Consider the following 20072-nt stretch of genomic DNA (forward strand, 5'->3'; position numbering starts at 1 on the left):
CGGGTTCGATCCTCAGCACCACATACCAACAAAGATGTTGTGTCCGCCGAGAACTAAAAAATAAATATTAAAAATTCTCTCTCTCTCTCTCTCTCTCTCTCTCTCTCTCTCCTCTTAAAAAAAAAAAAAAAAAAGACTGAGGAATCAGTTGAGAGGTAAAGTGCTCCTTGGTTCAATCCTTTGTACCATAGTAATAATAATAACAGCAGCAGCAACAACTATATTAGTCTCCTACTATGTCCTTCCATGGATATTCCAAAGGTAGTACAAGCCACCCCTCTTGAACTGTGCAGTGAAAGAAATATATCATCAACATCATTGTTGTTGTCATTGTTGTGCTGTTTGTGCTGTGAATGCAGCAATGTTTACTGTATTTTATTTGGAACCTGGTAGAACTACTCTTCTCTGTGGAATATGATCCATTCAGCTTTATTTATCCATAGTCCAATTAAAAATACAAAGCTTTTGTTTGGGAGTTAAATAGTACCCTGTATCCTTTTGATTCTTCTCTTCATAACAGTTACTATTTATGATTACTGACTGTTTGTCAGATACCGGGCTAGGCAGTTTTCATGCATTATTTTTTTAATCTGTGCAACAACCCTGTAATATAGTAATTCCTATTGTGCAGTGCAGGAAAACTCAGCTTCAGAGAGACTAAAGAGTTAATCAAGATTGTTTAGTGGTATTACTCAAATTCATGTCCATCTGACTCTAAAGTCACTATACTATCACATTGTCTTCCACTGTTCTAATGTAGTGTTCATATACAATTAAATTTGGTATTAAAACATGCATTATTAGTGATGCCCATTGTTATGAACAAAGAAGAAATATTTAGCTATAAAATTTTACTGATAGACATAAAACATTTCTGAATAAAAAGACATTTTATGTTCATGAATGAACTTGCTCAGTGCAGAAGTACTATGCCAGTTCTCTCCTAATTCATCCATACATTCAATTCTATTCAGGTTTCTTTAAATGAAATTTGGCAAGATACTTCAAAAACTCACTTAAAAAAAATTGTAGAAGATTAAGAAAGACTGGGAAAAAAAAAAAAAAACATGGACAAACTGGGTGTAGTGGTGCACGCCTCTAATCCCAACAACTCAGGAGGCTTAGGCAGGAGGGTCCAGGTTTGAGGCTAGCCTTAGCAACTTAGAAAGAACCTATTAAAATACAAAAGGGCTGGGCATGTAGCTTGTAGGACAGCACACTCCTGAAAATCCCTATTACCATCAAAAAAAAAAAAAAGAACTGGACTTGTAGCTCAGAGGTAGAGTTCTTGCCTTGGATGTGTGAATCTCGGTGTTTAAGCCTCAGTACCACCAAAAAAACCTTCTTTACAGCAAAGGAAAAAATCAAGAGCATGAAGAGAGTCTACAGAATGGGAGAAAATCTTTACCACCTGTACTTCAGATAAGGCATTAATTTCTATGATATACAGAGAACTAAAAAAAAAAAAACACTAGGGCTGGGGCTGTAGCTCAGTGGCAGAGCATTTGCTTAGCATGTGTGAGGCACTGGGTTCTATCCTCAGCACCACATAAAAAAATAAATAAAATAAAGGCATGCTGTTCATCTACAACTATTAAAAAAAAACAAATAAAACAATAAATTAGTAAATGGGCAAAGGGACTAAACAGACACTTCTCAAAAGAAGTAATATGGTCAACAAATACATGAAAAAATATTTAACATCTCTAGTAATTAGAGAAATGGGAACTAAAACTACACTGAGATTTCATCTCACTCTAGTCAGAATGACAGTTATCAAGAGGCTGGGATTGTGGCTCAGTGGGAGAGCACTTGCCTGGCATGTGTGAGGCACAGGGTTCAATTCTCAGCACTGCATATAAATAAATAAAGATCCATTAACAACTAAAAAAAAAAAAAGGAGAGAACACAAGTCACAATAAATGTGAGTGAAGATGTGGAAGAAAAGTTTAACTCATACATTGCTCATGGGACTACAGATTGCTGCAACCACTCTGGAAAACAGTGTGGAGATTCCTTAGAAAACTTGGAATAGAACCATCATTTGACCCAGTTGTTCAACTCCTTAGCATATACTAAAAAAAAAAAAAAAAAAAAAAAAAAAAAATTCGGCATACTCCAGGGACCTCAATGTTGGTAGCAGCCCAATTCACAATAGCAAAGTTTATAGCAGCTCAATTCACAATAGCAAATCTATGGAACCAACCTAGGTACCCTTCAACAGATGAGTGGATAAAGAAAATATGGTATTTATACCCCAAAAGAATATTACTCAGCCATAAAAAAGAATGAAATGATGGCATTTGCTGGTAAGTGGATGAAACTGGAGTCTGTCATGCTAAGTGAAATAAGCTAGTCCCCTCAAAACAAATGCTAAATGTTCTCTCTGATATGTGGATGCTAACCACATCCCCCCACGGTGGGGGAAGAATAGAAGTCCATTGGATTAGACAAAGGGGAATAGGGAAGGGAGGGGGATAAAAAATGAAAGACAGTGGAATGAATCTGACATAACTTTCCTATGTACATATGTGAACACACCACAGTGAATCTCACCATCATGTATATCCATAAGACTGGGGTCCTAATTAGAATAAGATGTACTCCATGCTTGTATAGTTTTTCAAAGTGCACTCTACTGTCATGTGTAACTAGAAAGAACCAATAAAAAAATTTAAAAACCAATAATAAAAATGGGCAATAGATACTTGCCAAGATGCTCTATGTTACAAATAATGGGGAAATGAAATCAAAACTACATTAAAATGTTATTATTATAATGGATGTTATATTAAGAAATGACTGTGAAGAAAAGGCAACCCTTGTACTCTGTTGTTGGAAAAGTAAATTGGTGCAGCCATTTTGAAAAATAGGAAATTCCTCAAAAAATTAAAAAGAGAATGGCCATGTGACCCAGCAGCCTCACTTCTGAGTATATGTTTGAAGGAAATAAAAATCACTGTTTCAAGGAGATGTCTGTATTATCATGTTCACTGCAGCATTATTCACCACAGCCAAGATATAGAAACAACTTATATGTCCATCCACAGATAAATGGATAAGGAAAATGTGATGTGCACCAGTACACACACACCTCACATAAACCATGGAATATTATTCAGCTGTGAAAAAAGAAAATCCTCCCATTTGTGACACACATGAGTGCCCTTGGATGATATTATGCTAAGTGCAATAAGCTAGGCCTGGAAAGACAAAGACTGCATGATCTCATGTGGAATTTAAAAATGTTGAACTCAGAAAAAGAGTAGAAACGTGGTTATCAGGGTCAGAGAGTAGGGAAGATGTTGGTCAAAGGGTACACACAATTAAAGATTAATATAAAGTTCTGGAGACCTAATATATAGTATGATGACTAGCTAATAATAATGTATTATATACTTAAAGTTTGCTAGGGAAGTAGACTTTAGTGCTCTTTCTAAAAGAAAAGGTAACTATAGATGGATAGTAACCCTGGATATGATGTAATGGATATGTTAATTTGCTGCACTGAAGTAATCATTTCACTATCAAAGCATCATATTGTATACTTTAAATATAAACAGTAAATTTTTTAACATAAATGTGTTTATCCTTTTGCAGAGCAATTCTTTACTATCTAGTCTTATAAAACACTTAGACATGTGCATTAAAATGTGTGTACAGGGGTATTTATTGCAGCATTTTTATGTAATGGTAGAAAATTAAAAACAATCTAAATGATAATTGAAAAAGGAAATGGTTGCATTAAAGAGGGAATGGCCATAATGTAGACTACAATGGAGTAGTTTTAAAGACTATTAGATCTGTATGTCCTGCTTGATGATATAACTTAAAAACAAGTTGCAGAGTAGTGTAAACAATATATTCCTACTAAAACCCATGGAACCAGGCGTGATGGCATATACTTGTAATCCCATGTTACTCAGGATGTTGAGGCAGAAGAGGGCTGGGTACCCCTGGGTACAATCCCTTGTATGTCCAAAAAAAGATTGTGCACATATGTAAGAATAAGTGCTTACAAAGGGAATAAGCGGGGCTTTGAGCTGAAGGAAGACTTTTAGCTTTTTACTCTAATGCTTCATTTGATTTAAATTATACTTGATTTCTATATTTTAATACAGTTTAAAAATATACATTTGAATTGTAATTTTTTAATATAATTGACATTATATATTTGTCCCTGGTTTCTCCATCCTTGTGTGAGCATGTAAAAAAAAATCATATAAAATAGAGACTCCTGTTCTTACCTCCTAAAATAATGTTACTAAATAATCCAGTTGGTAATATGTATTGAGTCCTTGCTGTGAATATTCCCCAGTTCTTGGGAACCTTATGAATAAATAGAAAGGTATTTTAGCAAAACATGTTATTAATTGAGTAATCGGTGTAGGCTGGATACTATGCTTGGGTTTTATTTCCATCACCACATTTAATGAGATGGATGGTGTGATGCCCATCGAGTAAAGAAAGATCTGAGGACCAGATTGGTGAAACACTTTATCCAAAGTAGAGTTTCACTTCAGTCCTGGTCTTTTTGAGTACAAAACCAATGCTTGGTACCCATTTCCTCTGAGGATCTTCCCAGTATATGATCTGGGAAGAAATGACCACTGAGTGTTTTCTCCTTCACTAGTCACATAATATGGGTACATCCTATGTATTTCTAAGTTAGCCAGATAGTAAATGACATACTGGTAACAACATAGGAAATTCTACCAAATGTAACTGTCTGATGTTTGTATTTCAGATTCAGGGATCAGTTTACTTCATAAAAAATCTTTAGAAAAGGAAGAATTATGCCAAAGACTTAAAGAACAATTAGATGCTCTTGAAAAAGAAACTGCATCTAAACTTTCAGAAATGGATTCATTTAATAATCAATTGAAGGTATTTGTCCTCTATTATATTCATTTTGAGGTAGCTGCCTTCTCACCTTCCTTATTTTGATTGAATAGAATGAATAGCTAAAGCTGTTATTGCTATATGTTATTGCTATTATGTCATTTCATAATTTATGTTATGATTTTCAACTATACCAGAATTGCAAGATCGTTTTTAATGTTCTCTAAAATGTTACATTGTAGCATAACAAATATGTCATTTACCATATTATTTACCAGTTTTTGATGACTTTGTTGTCTTTTTGTTGGCATCTATACATTTTAAGAACAATTACCTTTGTCAGTATTACAAAACTGATGTCAGCCAAGATGATCTCAGGCAATGTTCTAAAATGGAAAATATGGAAACTTTAAAAAATAGTTCTGGTATACATTTTAATTAGGATCCCAGTTTTGTGGTTGGATTAAAAAAAATAGTTCTGGTGGTAGCGGCTCTTTTAACATGGTAAATTATTATTATTTTTTTGTTAAAGTATAATTTGATTACCCTTTATGAAATAATGCAATGATCAAGCAGAATCTAGCACTTTTGCATGAAAAGTTAAATTCTTTATAGCCAGAAGAATGAGAAGTTATACTCTATTTTATGTATGATGTGTCAAAATGTATTCTACTGTCACATATAACTAATTAGAAGAAATTAAAAAAAGAAGTTAAATTCCTGATTCATTGTTTGCGTCAATGGCAGAGCAGATGTTCAAAGCACACTGAGTGCTTATCTTTCTGTGTAATGTTAGTTGTATATGAAACCATATCTATGAAAAAGAGAAAATAGAAGCTAAAAACCAGACTTTTAGCACAAAATTCAAATTTGGAAATAGTCTTAGTTATTATTTTGTTAACTGGGCATAAAGTTTTCAGAGCATAAAGTATATAGCATAAAAAGTTATTTCTTTGTGTGGTTTTTATCTTGCTGACTTTATTTAAAATAACATTAACACTAATTATGGAGTAAACAACATGACAAAGAAAACACCATGATGGCTTCAGTTAAGAAGGAGAAACTTGAGGTGAATAATGTTAATAATGTACTTTACACAGCATATCCTATATAACAATTTTTAAAGAAAACAAAATAACTTGTCATTGATGGTCAAACAAACCAGCCAAGTTATCTTCCCTACGTTTTAAATTTTTTTTAATTTGTACATAGTTTAACTGGCTTTTTGTCTGCCTTATCTTACAGTGTGGGAATATGGATGACTCTGTTCTTCAGTGCCTTTTGTCTCTGCTAAGCTGTCTCAACAACCTCTTCCTCTTACTTAAGGTTATTTTCTAATATCTAGCTCCTTTTTTTTGAGTTACATTACTATTTTCTGTTTTCTTTTTAACTAGACTATTCTTTGCCTTTAAGTATCTTTGTTTGAAATAACATACAATAAAGAATTTTTCTTTCTGCTTGCTTGAATATCCTTCTGCTGTCTTACTGCCTGTTTGAGTCTAATGCCAGAAATCAGGAAGATTACACACAGTTACCTTTCTCTTGAGGAGCCAACTGGTTCTCCTGCATCATCCCCAGGAGTGGGACTAACTCATGGGATGATTACTAATTCAACTCAAAGGAAAACAAGGGAATGTGAGATTAAATCACTTTCCCCATATCACTGAGAACCATTGTTTAAACTTATACCTTCTGAAATCTAGGGTATAGTTACATGTATAAACTAGGCTGCATCCTACTTCTACTATAAGTAAAAGTTTTAAAGAACCACTAATATGGGGCAGTTTTACTTAGGTCTAGTTACCAGGCTTCATATTTAGATATGCTTGGACTCTAGCTAAAAATATTTCAATTATTTTTGTAAGTTATTTGCTTTCCCATGTATAACACAACAGAGTATTGAAAATACTCAATAAATTCTTCTTTAACATGATTTAAAGAAAGGTGCTTTATTTATATTTACCACTTGTTTACCCTAGTATATTTTGACTGCACATTCTACTTGGTACTAAAATGGGTGGAAACAGGCAGTTGCACATATATTATGCAGTGAAAACCAGAACATTGTAATATAGCTGATTTGTTACCTGAGCAAAGGTAGGGGACTTTGGAAAGTTGGCAGTAGCATCGGCCCCATTTATTAGCCTCTATGTTTATAGCATGACTGGCCAGATTATCTGGTTTTCGAATTTTTAATACAGATTACACAGAAACTTAAACCTGAATTTTTCTGTAAATTGAGATACAATGATGATTTGTGGACTGTGTTTACTCACATAGTCTGATTCTTTCAGTTCACATTTGATTCTCTACAGGCCAGCAGATTTTTCTTGTCTCTTGTTTTACTTTCTTCCTTTTGCTTCCTGCCTTCTAGTCTTTTACTGCTTGTTGTTAATTTCATCAGAGGCAATTTAGGAAAATACAAGGATGAAAATATTCTGTCAGAGTGATCAGGAGACTTGACTGTGTTATCATAGAAAGCAAGAAAAGAGGTCTTCTGTAGTCATTGTAAAATGATACAGAGTGATCAGAGAGCAGTATTGAAAAGTATCTGTTGACTGTCAACAAGGAGGCTTTGAAGACCTTGCTGAAAGTGCCATTTCAGTTGAGTGATAAGCAGAATGTGGATTGCAGTGGATGGGGAATGAATGGGAGCAGAAGAAGGATTGAGTAGGAACAACTCTGAGGAGCAGGAAGAGAGCATGGAGTGAACAGAGAACTGGAGGGAGTTGGTGGTGGGGCGTCGGGGGGAGCTTTAAAGGAAGACTTGAGAGGAAAGGAGGGAAAGGGAGATGGAGATTGAAGTTAAAAAGTGGTGATAATTGAAAGAGCATGGTCCCTGAGGAAGTAGATATAGAATCCAGAGCACAGATTAAAGGAATATCTAAAAAAGTATTTTCAGTGTTGCATACAGGGGAAAGATATATATGAATGCAACTAAACTCGTTGGTAGAGAGTAGAAAATTGACAGATTCAAGATTTAAAGTTAGAAGTGAATTGTACCATCACAAAAAAATGTGTCTGGGTGAGTGAGGAAATGGAATAACACCTTAGACCTGAATAAGGGGGGTATAGATACAAGAAGTGTTGCTGATTTGAGATGGACAGCTGAGGGACTTCTGGTCTGATGGCTTGATGAAGCAGGGGTTTAGCTGATAGTGAAGAGAATGATGGAAGGTGAAAGATGTTTCAGGAAAGAGAATTAGGCATAAAATAGACATAGAGTGAGGGTGGTGCAGGCTTGATAGAGAAAAACAGTAAGTGTTTTGAGCTATGTTAGTTGCCTCTTTGAAGTTGAAGGTCACACCTAATTGTATGATTTTTCTCTGTTAATGTTCAGCTGCTTAGATATAAGCATAGAGAAGTCTAATGAAGTGGGTTTGGAATTTTAATAGACATGGGCCAAGAGGAAGGGGCAAAGGAATCACAGATCTTAACATAAGAATTATGATAAAAGATGAACTCTGAAATATGAACCAGATATGATAGGAAGGGAGTGCTGATGAAGAGAAAATGATGGGGTCATCAGAATGGAGGTCTCAAGTTAAAAATTTGTTTAAATGCCTATACCAGGTATAAGAAAAGATCAAAGGCTAAGAACTTATGCTTGAGAAATGGGTGTTTATCAGTGGTAGTTCTGTTTCTGTTGGTGATAAGACTTGGAGTATACTAATGAGAATGGTAGATTAAATGGAATAAAAAGGTCATTGGTGAAGAGATAGCCTCATAATTGAGGATTGGGCCAGGGGGGTAGGGGGCTGCTGAGGATGGAACCCAAGCTTCACACATCCTAGGCAAGTGCTCTATCACTGAGCTACACTGCCAGCCCTAAAGTTGAGGTTTTGATTGAGTCATCTATCTATGTGTATATCAGATTTAAGAGAATAGTAAGGATGAGTGAATGAGGATCAGTGACCAGGTGATCAATAGGTGACAATAAAAACAAAGGGAGAGAGTGATATTGCTGGATAGTATGAGTCTCAGAAAAGCATCTAGTTTATAAGAGTCTAGGAATGGCAGTGAGCCAGCAAGGAAAATGCTACAGTTTTTCCCTGGCCCTGATGTGAGTATGAGAGATCAGCTAAGAAGGTAAGGAAATTTCCATTCAGAGAAGACGGTTCGTATGAGATCCCCTGGTCACAAAGAGCAAATTCCAGGAGAGTGAAACTGTTGGGGAGATTATGTGTGAGGAATTGAGTCAGATCATGGGATAAACAGAGATGTGACTAAGAATGACAAGAGGGTTTTGGAGGAAGATAAGTACTTTGTTCTAATGCTGTGGCCCTTTGTGACAGTTGAGCATCTGGAGTGATTGATTTTTCTTTTAGGCTAATTATAGTGAAAACAGAAGTATAACATTTAAAAATATTTATCTTAGAAAGTTATGTTTTATTTATTGACCGTGTAATATACATATACAGAATCGGTAATGATTTTTACTCTTTTAATCAAGTGATACCAAGACACACAGCAAAACCAGTAGGTTCAAAGGTGAAACATTGAACAGGCCATTATTCATTAAGAAAATTGAGGGGCTAGGGTTGTGGCTTGGTGGCAAAGTGCTTGCCTAGCATGTGTGAGGCATGGGGTTCAATCCTCAGCACTACATAAAAATAAATAAATAAAATAAGAAAAAAAGAACATTTTTTAAAAAAAGAAAGGGGCTGGGCTGTAGCTCAGCGGCAGAGCTCTTGCCTAGCACGCGTGAGGAACTGGGTTTGATCCTCAGCACGACATAAAAATAAACAAATAAAATAAAGGCATTCTGTCCATATACAACTATAAAAAAATTTTTTAAGAAGAAAATTGACATGTTGTTCAGTAGTTAGCAGTCAAATGCAAAGAAAAAATGCTGGCCTAGAAATCTGAAAAAATGAATTCTAGTCCTATCCATGCCATTGGCTAGTTGTATATCCTCCAAATTTTGCTTTCTTCATTTATAAAACAAAACTCACTCCTCTTCCCTGTCTTTTTTGCAGGGTCATATGATAATTAAAGGAAATAGCACACAGAGAAGTGCTTTGTGAACTCTTAGGTGCTGTACAAGTAGTTTTGTTATTCATTCAGGAAGAAGCTGTCCAGAATCTCCAAAATACCTTTAGTGTGTTGGCAAGTCATCACTGCTGACTTTGTGTAATGACTGGGAAAATGCTTTTCCTTAGGGAATAGAATCTGTCAACATCAGAATTGCAGCTTCTTCCAGTGGGCTAGGTCTTCTCCTATGCTCCCAAGGATATGGGATAACCTATGTTAGTTACATCACTCCAGGTGGCAGATGAAATTTTGATTTACGCTGGTAACAATAAGACTAGTTTGGGAATGAGGAACACTAGTCCTTTGGATTGTAAATTAAAACTTAAATGAAGTATGTGCATTAAATGTTATAGAAAACATTTCCCAAACTCATAATGTAGTAATTAAGGAAGTATTTCCTTTCTTCCTTCAAAGATTTTTAGGTTTGCCTTTGGAACCTCTTTTCTCCAAAATGGGATATAATAGGAGGAAGTGAGAGCCTAAAGAACTGCTGGGAGACGTATAAGAACTGCTGGATAGAAATAGAAACATAGAAAAATAGAAACATGGTTTCTAAAGCACAGCCTCTTAACCATTTTTATGCCATGGACTCTTTAGCAGTTTAGCGAAATCTCTAGACCATTTGTCGAAATAATATTTTAAATGCATAAAATGAAATAGGTAGGATTGTTTTTTAAATTACAATTCATAAAATATTTTTAAAAACATTTTGACACATTTATATATATGTGCTTCTATATTAATAAATAACAAGATCTAGTGTTAGATATACCATTTTTGAGTCAAGAAATATATATGTATCAAGTTATCTATGAAATAAAAATCTGATTTTTTTGGTGAAAAATGTCACAAATACAACTAAGTAGTACTACTGTAGTAAGTTGCTTATATTTGAACTAGAAGAAAATCTATATTTCAGAAAAAAAATGGTGAAAGTTAAGATTAATTTGTGTTTCAGTTCATGGGCCTAAATTTTGTTTAAAAAAATTAATACCTTAAAAACTAAGTAAATCAATCTAACCAAGTGATCAAATGTAATATTATCAAAGTGGGACAAACCTGTGTTGTGTTTCTCCTGATGGTGCAGTATATCTGAGAAAGTCAACATCACTTCGATGCTACTTTTGCCAGAAATATATGAGTCCAAGTGTGAGGAAATGGAGAAACCACATTTTGGTTTGTTCTGTTAAACAGCTGATTAGCCCAACCATACTCTAAAGATGAGAATATTGTAAAATGTGGAAAAACTCTTCCAGAGTAAAGGAAGCTAAAGAGCCGTGCTAGGAGGAGGCGAAGGAGATGTGATAGCTAAGTGCAGTGTATGATCCTGGATTGGATCATGTATTTTTTTTTAAAGTCATTACCAAGGCAAATATTTACAGTTAGGGAAATTTTTTAATATGAACTCTATATTAAATATGTCATGTTTAGTTTCTTTAGTTTGGTACTTGCATTCACATTGTAGATATGTAGGAAAATGAAGAATTTAGGGTGAAAGCAATCAGTGTCCACAATTTAGTTAACTTTCTGTAGTTTTGAAAGTTATTAGAAATAAAAAGAGAAAATTTAGAGTTAGGAAAAACTCTCAAGTGTTTGTGAAACCTATAGAAATATATTATAAAGATATAAAGGTAATAGGTAAATTAGCCAAGGGCAAATAACAGTGTTGAGAAATGGAAAAGAGACAGAATATAAATGAGCTGATTCTTCATATTTCATATCAAGAGTAAATAACTTTTTCTAATTCACTAATCAAGTTATACTAACAATAGCAAGTATTTATTAATGGATTTCTCAGTGGTGGCACTATTCTAATTTTAATTTATTTTATCTTAACCCTATCACAGAGGTACTGTTCTTGTTCACATTTTACATAGGAGCTAATTAAGAAAAAGAAGTCAGTCTGCTCAATGTCATACAAACTAGTAAATGGCAGAGCCAAAATTCAATCCAGATAGTTAAGGTGTTACCTTAAGTGGTTATATTAGAGGAGAAAAGTTTTCTACTTAAGCTAGAAAAAGAATAGCATGATATCAATAAATAAACCAAAGAAAGTAGAAGTAAATTAGTGAAATAGAAAACAAAGACATTTAATACAGAGAATCAAGAAAGCTAAAATTTGATCCTTTAAAAACTAATAAGATGGGGCTAGGGTTGTGATTCAGCAGTAGAGCGCTCACCTAGTACGTGCGAGGCACTGGGTTCAATCCTCATCACCAAATAAATTAATAAAATAAAGGTATTATATCAACTACAACTAAAAAAATTTTAAAAAAGAATAATAAGATTAACAAACTTTTGGAAAGACCAGATTAGAAAAGAAAAAGCAGAGTAAAGAAAATTAGGAGTAGAAAGGAGATATAACTACATATACTACAAACACTAAAAGATAAGATAGTATGACACAATTTTACATACAAATACAAAAACTTAGGTGAAATGAGCAAGTTATAATTTTCCAAAAGTGACTCAAGAAGAAGCAAAATATCTAAATATTTCTGTCTATATTTAACATTTTAAATCTGTAGTTGAAATGTTCCTTAAAAAAAGTATCCAGATCCAGTGATTTTACTAAAGGCAAGTAATTCCACTTGTATGTAGCTGTTTCAGACTACAGTTGTTTAACTGTTTACACTTGTTTAAACTTAATATTCTCCTTATTTATGATTTCAACCAGTAATAATAGCTAATATTTTTGAGAATTTAACTATGAGTCCTTTGCCGTTGTAAGCACTTTACATGTATTAACTCATTGTATCCTCACAACTCTGTTAGGCATATATAGATGAGGAAATTCTAACTTTCCTTTAAAAAAAAAAAAAACTGTTTCGTCATTGACAGAGCTTAATTTAAACCTCGGTGGTCTCAATATAGACTCATGCTTCTTATCACTAAACTACATTGCTTATCCATAGATTGTAGCCACTACATTTTTTGCTTTTTGATAGAATTTAGGGAAAAGTGCAACAAATAAAAACTGAAGCTGAGCACTGTGGAAACTTTGCTGTGAATGCATTATTTATATTATTGACTTAAGTTGCAAGTATTTTTGCTCACACGTTTTGGATGAAGCCTCTGGACACAACATATACTTAGATTTACCATTTTAATCAAGTTGAAGGGGCTGACCTATAAAATAGTTTATTTCTGGAACAAAAAGAATCTTGTTTGGTTTTGGTTTGGAGTTTTGTTATTATGCGTTGGTAGATACCAAAACCATTTTTTACCACAACATTATACCTAAATATTGTCTTGGTCCCACTTTCGCTATGAAGTTTCTTTTGATTACTTTTAGGTTTTTTGTTTGTTTTCTCTTTCCTTCAACTTTCTTATTCTTCTCTCTTGTTATGGATTTTGTAGATTCCAAGCAAAAGAAATTCAGTTCAAAATGGATGAGCTAGTGAATGATTATTGAAAGAATATCAGGATGACTGAATTGTTAAAAGAGCTGCTGGACAGGGGAAGTTCTAGTACACTGAGCAGTGTCCGTGTCCCTTATTCCCCTTCTCTCTGCTTTCATCTCTGGTCTTTTCTTTTTATATACATTAACTTAATTCCTGCCACTCATGGGTTTGCTTGGTAACCAAACATGTCCAGCTGTATTTTATCTCAGCTTAACGAGCCCAGAGAAAGGAAAGATTCTGGCCCCATTTGGTCCTTTAGACCAATCATTTTGTGCAGGGAGGTGAGGTACAGTGGTCGTTTAGAAAAAAGTAAATGATTGACCCTGGGTAGGAATGGGAAGACAGATCTGCCAAAATACATGGGATGGGGAGGGCAAGGAGATCAGCTTCCCAAAGGAAGAGTGCTTAAGAAGGGGGAAAGAAAACAAGTTTCTGCTAAGGCACTTAACTATATTTCACATTTGACACTTTTCTCTGCTTTGAGATTATATGCTCTTTGAAGGGAAAGACTGTATACTTGAAAGTCAAGCAACTTGGGATTGGATCCCCTTTTAATCCATTACAGTACTTTGCATACAACTAGATGCTCAATAAGTATTTCAATTCCTGCTTGGAATACATTTCGTTATTTTGGCTTATTTTAGTCATGGTTTTAGGCAAACATTATCTTTTGCATTTTTAGTTTTGGACTAAATTGTTTAATAATTGCTTCTATATTTAGTTCAATATCTTATTGGATAAAAGTTACTGATAACTTGATATAAAAAGCATAACCAAACAAAATTCCTCTTAAAATGTTATTACAAGCAGATTGTTCCACCACATTTTTAATGAATTGCTTTTTTACTTAAAATGACTTTCCAAATCATTTTGGAAATAAAGAGTTGTTTGGTTAAATAATCTGTGTTCCTTAGAAATGAACTGATGTGAAAGTAGGTAGTTTTAACCTGTATTTGTCTCAGTGGCTACTTGGCTTAAATACTACTGTATTTAAGATTTTTTATCATCTAGAATATTTTTTAAAATGTTAAATCTTTTAAATTTAGTTTGACTTGCTTTAGGATTTTTGTCCTTTAATGCAAATGTCACATTATTACATTAGATAAAAATATGTAAATTATTTGAGTGTTGACTTATTTCCATTTTATCCTTAGGAACTGAGAGAAAGCTACAATACACAGCAGTTAGCCCTTGAACAACTTCATAAGATCAAACATGACAAGTTGAAGGAAATTGAAAGAAAAAGATTAGAGCTAATACAAAAAAAGAAACTAGAAGATGAGGCTGCAAGGTAGTATTCTTGATAAATTTATTATACTTTATTGTTATTATAATTCTGATTTTGTTGCCCATATCTTTAATTTGTCTGAAAATTTAGGGGTGATAAAAAGGATTATGCTAGGATGCTAATCAGAGTCTAAATTTTATGAATTCGATCCTTCTTATAGGGACCAAGTTCTCAGTAGCCAGTTTTATATTCCATTCCAAATACAGCCTTTGAAGTCAGATCTGGATTAGAATTTTTAGTCTACCACTTACTACCTAAGTGACCTTGATTAAGCCATTTTACCATTCTGAACCTCAGTTTCTCCATCTGAAAAGAGTCATTAATGCGTCCTTGTAGGTAATTGAGTATTAAATAAAATAATATAGCTAAAGAACCAAGTATATGCCTATAAATACATACAGTTGTAATTTTTTAGATTTAATTCTGTTACTCAAGTTTTTTGTTTTGAGTGGTGTTTTGTAATAATGCATTTATAATCAAATAAATTTATAAAAGTGAAAAAAAAGAATGAAGTATAACATCCTGCATATAATAAGCACTCGTTAATTCCATTTCTCTGTAGTTAATCTGTTACTTTGTTCTGACAGATTATAAAAATGAAATAGTTAACTCTCTCAAGTAATTCATGTAATTCTCTTTATGCCACTGAAATAGAGACTTTGCATTTTTTTTCTGTCCATAAGATTCTATTTTAAATATATTTCTTTGTTTCTCACAAGTTCTCCACTGTGTGATTAATCAACAAATATAAATGAACCAATATTCCTTTTCCTTAGTGAAGAGTAGATAAGTTTATGTCTGTGAAAGAGCTCATTACTGGGGAGGCAAAAGAGACACATGCTACCATTTAGCAGACTTCTATTCTTTTTTTTTTTTTAACTGTCTATTTTTATAGGGTTCCTCATACATGTTAACATGTTAGGGAAGCACTCTACCACTGAACCCCACCCCCAGCCCTAGTGGACCTCTATTCTAAATAGCTTCAAAATAACTTTGAGCACATTTTTATTGAGTGCTGCTGCTATGTTGCAAGTGGACACAATACTTTTATTTTATTTATTTTTATGTAGTGCTGAGGATCGAAACCAGCGTCTCGCACATCCTAAGCGAGTGCTCTACCACTGAGCCACAACCTCAGCCCCTGGATTCCTTGTAATTTTAATAGGGGATTCAGACAATTAACTAAATTGCTGTAATACTTTTTACTTTAATACCCACATTTTCATGGTCTCCTAGCCAGAGATAATAGAATAATATAGAAGTAGATATAGAGGAGTTCTTCATTTGTTAACTTAACATTACATAAAAGAACTATGTAGTTTACATAACTACATATAATCACTATGTCGGAATTTTCTTTTGATATACATGAAATTATCATTAATAATTATTCATCTCACAATTCTTTTCAGGCCAGTAAACCAAATTAATAATACATGTTTTCATTTCATTAGTAATACATGTTTCATATTAGTTGAAATTAAGTAAGGACTACAAGTAAAAGCACTGTCCTCATTTCATTCATTTTTCTTGCACATAATCTTACCCTAGGGTAGAAAAGAAATCAAAGAGAACAGAAGGACATGTAGGATCTAATTGATTCAGAGCTAGGTGACAGTACTACATTTTTGTTTGCTTGTTAATTTGCCCAGGTATGTTCCCTTCTTGTTCCAAACTATTGGTAATAGGTTCTCACATTGTAGATGTGGCATCTTTGCCTTTTGTCCCCTTTCTGAGGCATCTTCTGGCACTGGACCAATTTCTCATTCACTAGCTCTTACATAAGAAAGTTTACTAGAATTTAATGAACTTTCTGATGTTTTCAGTGTCCAACTACATATGTGGTAAGTACTCTGATAATGGTGTTCATAAGACTGTGGGAAGTTAGTAAAAGTCAGCAGATATCCTGGTCTCGGGATCGTGTCAGGGAAAGTTACAGAGGAACTGGGAAAGGGAATATTAGTTGAAATTAAGTAAGGACTACAGATAAAAGCACTGTCCTCAAGGGAGCCCCACATTTCATTTATGGAAGCTTCTGGAAGAAGAATCCTAAGACATGATAGGGTATATAGGAGGATTTAGGAAGGGTTGAAAGGAAGCTAGTAGCAGGATACTGGGCCAGTACTATGAAGTATAAGACAGTTTGGGACAAAGAGAAAGGATTAATGACTAAGAGGCTACAATTTATGTTTTATTCAGGATTTCCAAATTCCTTCAGGAATAGACTGAGAATTAAGCCAAGATTCCCACTTTGATGGGGTATAAATGTACCCTAATCCATGGGTATAGCTGACCATGGTCTCACCTGCCCCAAATAATATTAAAGTTTAAAGAATAATTTAGTGGTGTCCACTCCACATCTGAATATAGTCATAAAAATGCATGCAATGGAGTACTATGATGTACATTAGTTCTAATGCTAAAATAATTAAGTCTAATCACAAATCATCTTGATTGTCATATGTCCCAGAAAAATGCACAGAAACACGACTAAGTGAGAAAAAAAATGCTCTGTAAGCTAGTGTGAAAAACTTTTTGAAGGGAAAATATAAAAAATAAACTTTCCAGAAGCATTTCAGCAGTTGATGAGTCCATAAAACAGGGGCAGATAGTATAGTAGGGGCAGATAGTATAGTAGGAATGAAAGCTAAAAGGCAGTCCTTGTGAAGAATCTAGAGAAAAAGGTTCATTTCAACATTTTTTTTTTTCTTTTTGGGGGGTTGGGAAGTTGAATGGCAAGAGGAATGGGAGGGTATGGAAAGTTGTTCAGTCATACTATCCAGCTCACCCATAGTCTTAAGTTTCCTCTTTTAATTGATTGGTTGGTTAATTGACTTCCCTTCATCCCTGAATCCCACTGTTTCTCCCCATCCCTGTAGTACTACTTTTTTACTAGTTCTCCAGCTACTTAAAGTAAGAAATGTTTTGTATTTTCACTGAGTGCAAAAATAATTTTTTAGGACATTATGCAAACTTTCTTTTATTTAAAGGAAAGCAAAGCAAGGAAAAGAAAACTTATGGAGGGAAAGTCTTAGAAAGGAGGAAGAAGAAAAACAAAAACGACTTCAGGAAGAAAAAACACAAAAAATTCAAGAAGACGAACGAAAAGCTAAGGAGAAACAATGTAAGGATATGGCTAAAAGGTTTGATTTTCAGAGGCAAAGCAATAAAAGCAATAATAAAAGAGATCTGATGAGAAGCAAAAGAAGAAAAACAAACAGAAAGATACTAATCTTGGAGTTAGATAATCTTTTTAAAGTTAAACTTGGATGAGAACCATATAGAGATATTAAAACAGACTGAAGGTAGAAATCTGAACATAATGGGAGGAAAAAACAGCAAAGACCATGTCATGGTTTTCAAAACTGAAATAAATTGTTTTAAATATTTTACTCAACCAGTATAACTAAACTATTTTAGTGAAACAACAGTAAAATTTTAAGTAATTTTTTCTGAAGATATACTTTGTTTTTGTTACACTTTGGAGTCTGTTCCTAAAATACCTTAATATTATATCCTCTTTCTGATGCATAAGCTTTGAATTCATATTATTGATACAACGTGTTCAAAATTTTTACAAGTTAAAGCATGTATTCTAAAAATTTAAAGTAAAACATTTTTAATCTTATCAAATCCAGTAAATTTGGAAATTCTTCTACTGTTTTTTCCTTTAGAACTATACTGATAAATCTATAAATCTTTCTTCAGCCAACCCTGTTTACTAGCTGATATTCTCATTGTGATCACCATTTGTGTGCTTTTCTTTTGTAATATTCTGACCTCAACACGTGTCCCCTTAGTCACCTTCTACTTGGCCTGCCTGCACTCCCACAGACCCACATGCGTGCTTCAGACTGAAGCCGTCTCTCTGTTTTGCTGCCTCCCATTTTACTTCAGATGAATATCCATATTTGCTTTTTTAGTGGTTATAAGTAGTGAAGATACTTAAATCCTCACAAGTCTTTAGCAAAAGGATTTTCACAATACTTTTCTATTAGATTTTAAGAGCTCTTTATTGAATCATAGCAAAGATATGAATACATGAAAACAAATTGTGATAATTTTCTTCTCTTTAGGTGAGACAGCTAGTGCTTTGGTGAATTATAAAGCATTATACCCCTTTGAAGCAAGAAACCATGATGAGATGAGTTTTAATTCTGGGGATATAATTCAGGTAGGAAATAAAGTCTTTTTTCCCCTCTCATGAATAAACTAAATACATTATAATACATTGCTTTCTGTAATAATATTGGTTATACTGAATTTTTTTTTTTTTTTTTTTTTTTTTTTTTGGTAATAGGAATTGAATCCAAAGACACTTAACCACTGAGTCACAAGCCCAATCCCCAGCCCTTTTTATTTTCTTATTTTGAGGCAGGGTCTAGCTAAATTGCTTAGGGCCTGGCTAAGTGGCTGAGGTTGGCCTTGAACTTGTGATCTTCTTGTCTCAGCCTCCTTTCACTAGTATTACAGGCATGTTCCACCACACCCAAGAAATATTTTAAGAAGATAAGTAACTATTGATTTATCATTTGGCCCTACAATATACCTTAGAGCTACATGGGACAATTATTATTACTGTTATATTCTAGGAAGGAAGCTTAGACTCACACAAATTGTATCTGTCATCACAATGCCAGAGAGGGATACAAGTGTGTGTCTTTTGATTCCAGTTTCAAATCTTGTGTTCTTTCCACTATGCCATATTGCTTCACATCATAAAAAGTGATATTGATTTTGTTAATTTAATAAATTAACAATAAAATATTGAGAAGCTGGTTGTTTTTTGGCAACTGTTGAAAGAGTTGAAGGTTTTAGATGCAGGCCATTTGTTCCTTGGAATAATAGGTCTTTATTGTATTCTCATAATCCACATAAAATGGATGAATAAGAGAAGATGCAGGGAATTGTGTTTGTTAGATCCACTGTGATGCAATTCTAAAGTATAGGCTTTAGAAACACAAACTGGAATTTTAATCTCTATATAGTATGTGAATTATGTATCAGTAAGACATTATTAAAACAAAGAGCTGGGTTGGGGTTGTGGCTCAACGGTAGAGCGCTTGCCTTAGCACGTTCGAGGCACTGGGTTGGATCCTCAGCACCACATAAAAATAAATAAATTAAATAAAGGCATTGTGTCCAGCTACAACTAAAAACAATTTAAAAAAGAGAGAGCTGGATACAGTGATATACTTCTGTAATTCCAATTACTTGGGAGGATGAGGCAGGAGAATTGTAAATTCAAGGGCAGACTATGCAACTTAGCAAGACTCTGTCTCAAAATAATTTTTTTTTAAAAAGCTCAGGGGCAGACTGCTTGCACAAGATGTGCTTGTTAAATCCCCAGAAATGGAAAAAAAAAAAAGTTAAATATGTACCTACCATATGAATCAGCCATTCCACTCTTAGGTATTTTACTTAAGAGGATTTAAAGCATATATTCACTTAAAGACAAATGTTCTTAACCATTTTATTTGTAATAACTAAAAACTGGGAAAAAC

At 33.8% G+C, this 20072-nt stretch overlaps 1 protein-coding gene across 5 annotated transcripts in view; it reads left to right on the forward strand.

Annotated features, from left to right (window-relative positions):
• ITSN2 (intersectin 2) overlaps positions 1 to 20072 on the forward strand; it is a 129396-nt gene that overhangs the window by 54332 nt on the left and 54992 nt on the right. For 4 of the 5 annotated variants that reach the window (XM_081264522.1, XM_081264526.1, XM_081264525.1 and 1 more), the window contains 5 exons: positions 4748 to 4887; positions 6088 to 6168; positions 14435 to 14571; positions 17559 to 17692; positions 18645 to 18742. In XM_081264522.1, the coding sequence (XP_081120648.1) occupies positions 4748 to 4887; positions 6088 to 6168; positions 14435 to 14571; positions 17559 to 17692; positions 18645 to 18742 (590 nt within the window). The remainder of the gene's footprint in view (positions 1 to 4747; positions 4888 to 6087; positions 6169 to 14434; positions 14572 to 17558; positions 17693 to 18644; positions 18743 to 20072) is intronic. The other variant, XM_081264523.1, reaches the window with a different exon arrangement.

This window comes from Spermophilus citellus, assembly GCF_964194105.1.
Source record: "Spermophilus citellus genome assembly, chromosome: 13".
NCBI lineage: Eukaryota > Metazoa > Chordata > Mammalia > Rodentia > Sciuridae > Spermophilus > Spermophilus citellus.